The 266-nt window shown below is 67.7% G+C and overlaps 1 protein-coding gene across 1 annotated transcript in view; it reads left to right on the forward strand.

Moving 5' to 3' along the window:
• The window catches only part of LOC119594288 (nephrin-like), a gene marked incomplete in the record, with an annotated part of 56,014 nt that overhangs the window by 848 nt on the left and 54,900 nt on the right, over positions 1-266 (forward strand). The window contains 1 exon segment of the mRNA XM_037943350.1: positions 32-194. Within this exon segment, the coding sequence (XP_037799278.1) occupies positions 32-194 (163 nt within the window).

Consider the following 266-nt stretch of genomic DNA (forward strand, 5'->3'; position numbering starts at 1 on the left):
CCGCCTGATCGAATCTTCTCCTCTCCCGCAGATGCCCCACTATGCGTGGAAGCGGCGTCGGTGGTGGGCGCGGGCGTGGGCGAGCGCACCAACGTCACCTGCCGCGTCGACGCCGACCCGCCGCTCGTCACCTTCAGCTGGACCTTCCGCAGCGACGCCAACCGCGTGCGGCCGCGCCAGATCAACCCCAGCGAGTACGGCCCCGCTCTCGGCGCTCCAGAGGCGTCTGTCGAATGCCTGTATTGTCGGCATGAATGGCTGATATC

The sequence above is a fragment of the Penaeus monodon genome, chromosome 33 (genome assembly GCF_015228065.2).
Source record: "Penaeus monodon isolate SGIC_2016 chromosome 33, NSTDA_Pmon_1, whole genome shotgun sequence".
Lineage (NCBI taxonomy): Eukaryota > Metazoa > Arthropoda > Malacostraca > Decapoda > Penaeidae > Penaeus > Penaeus monodon.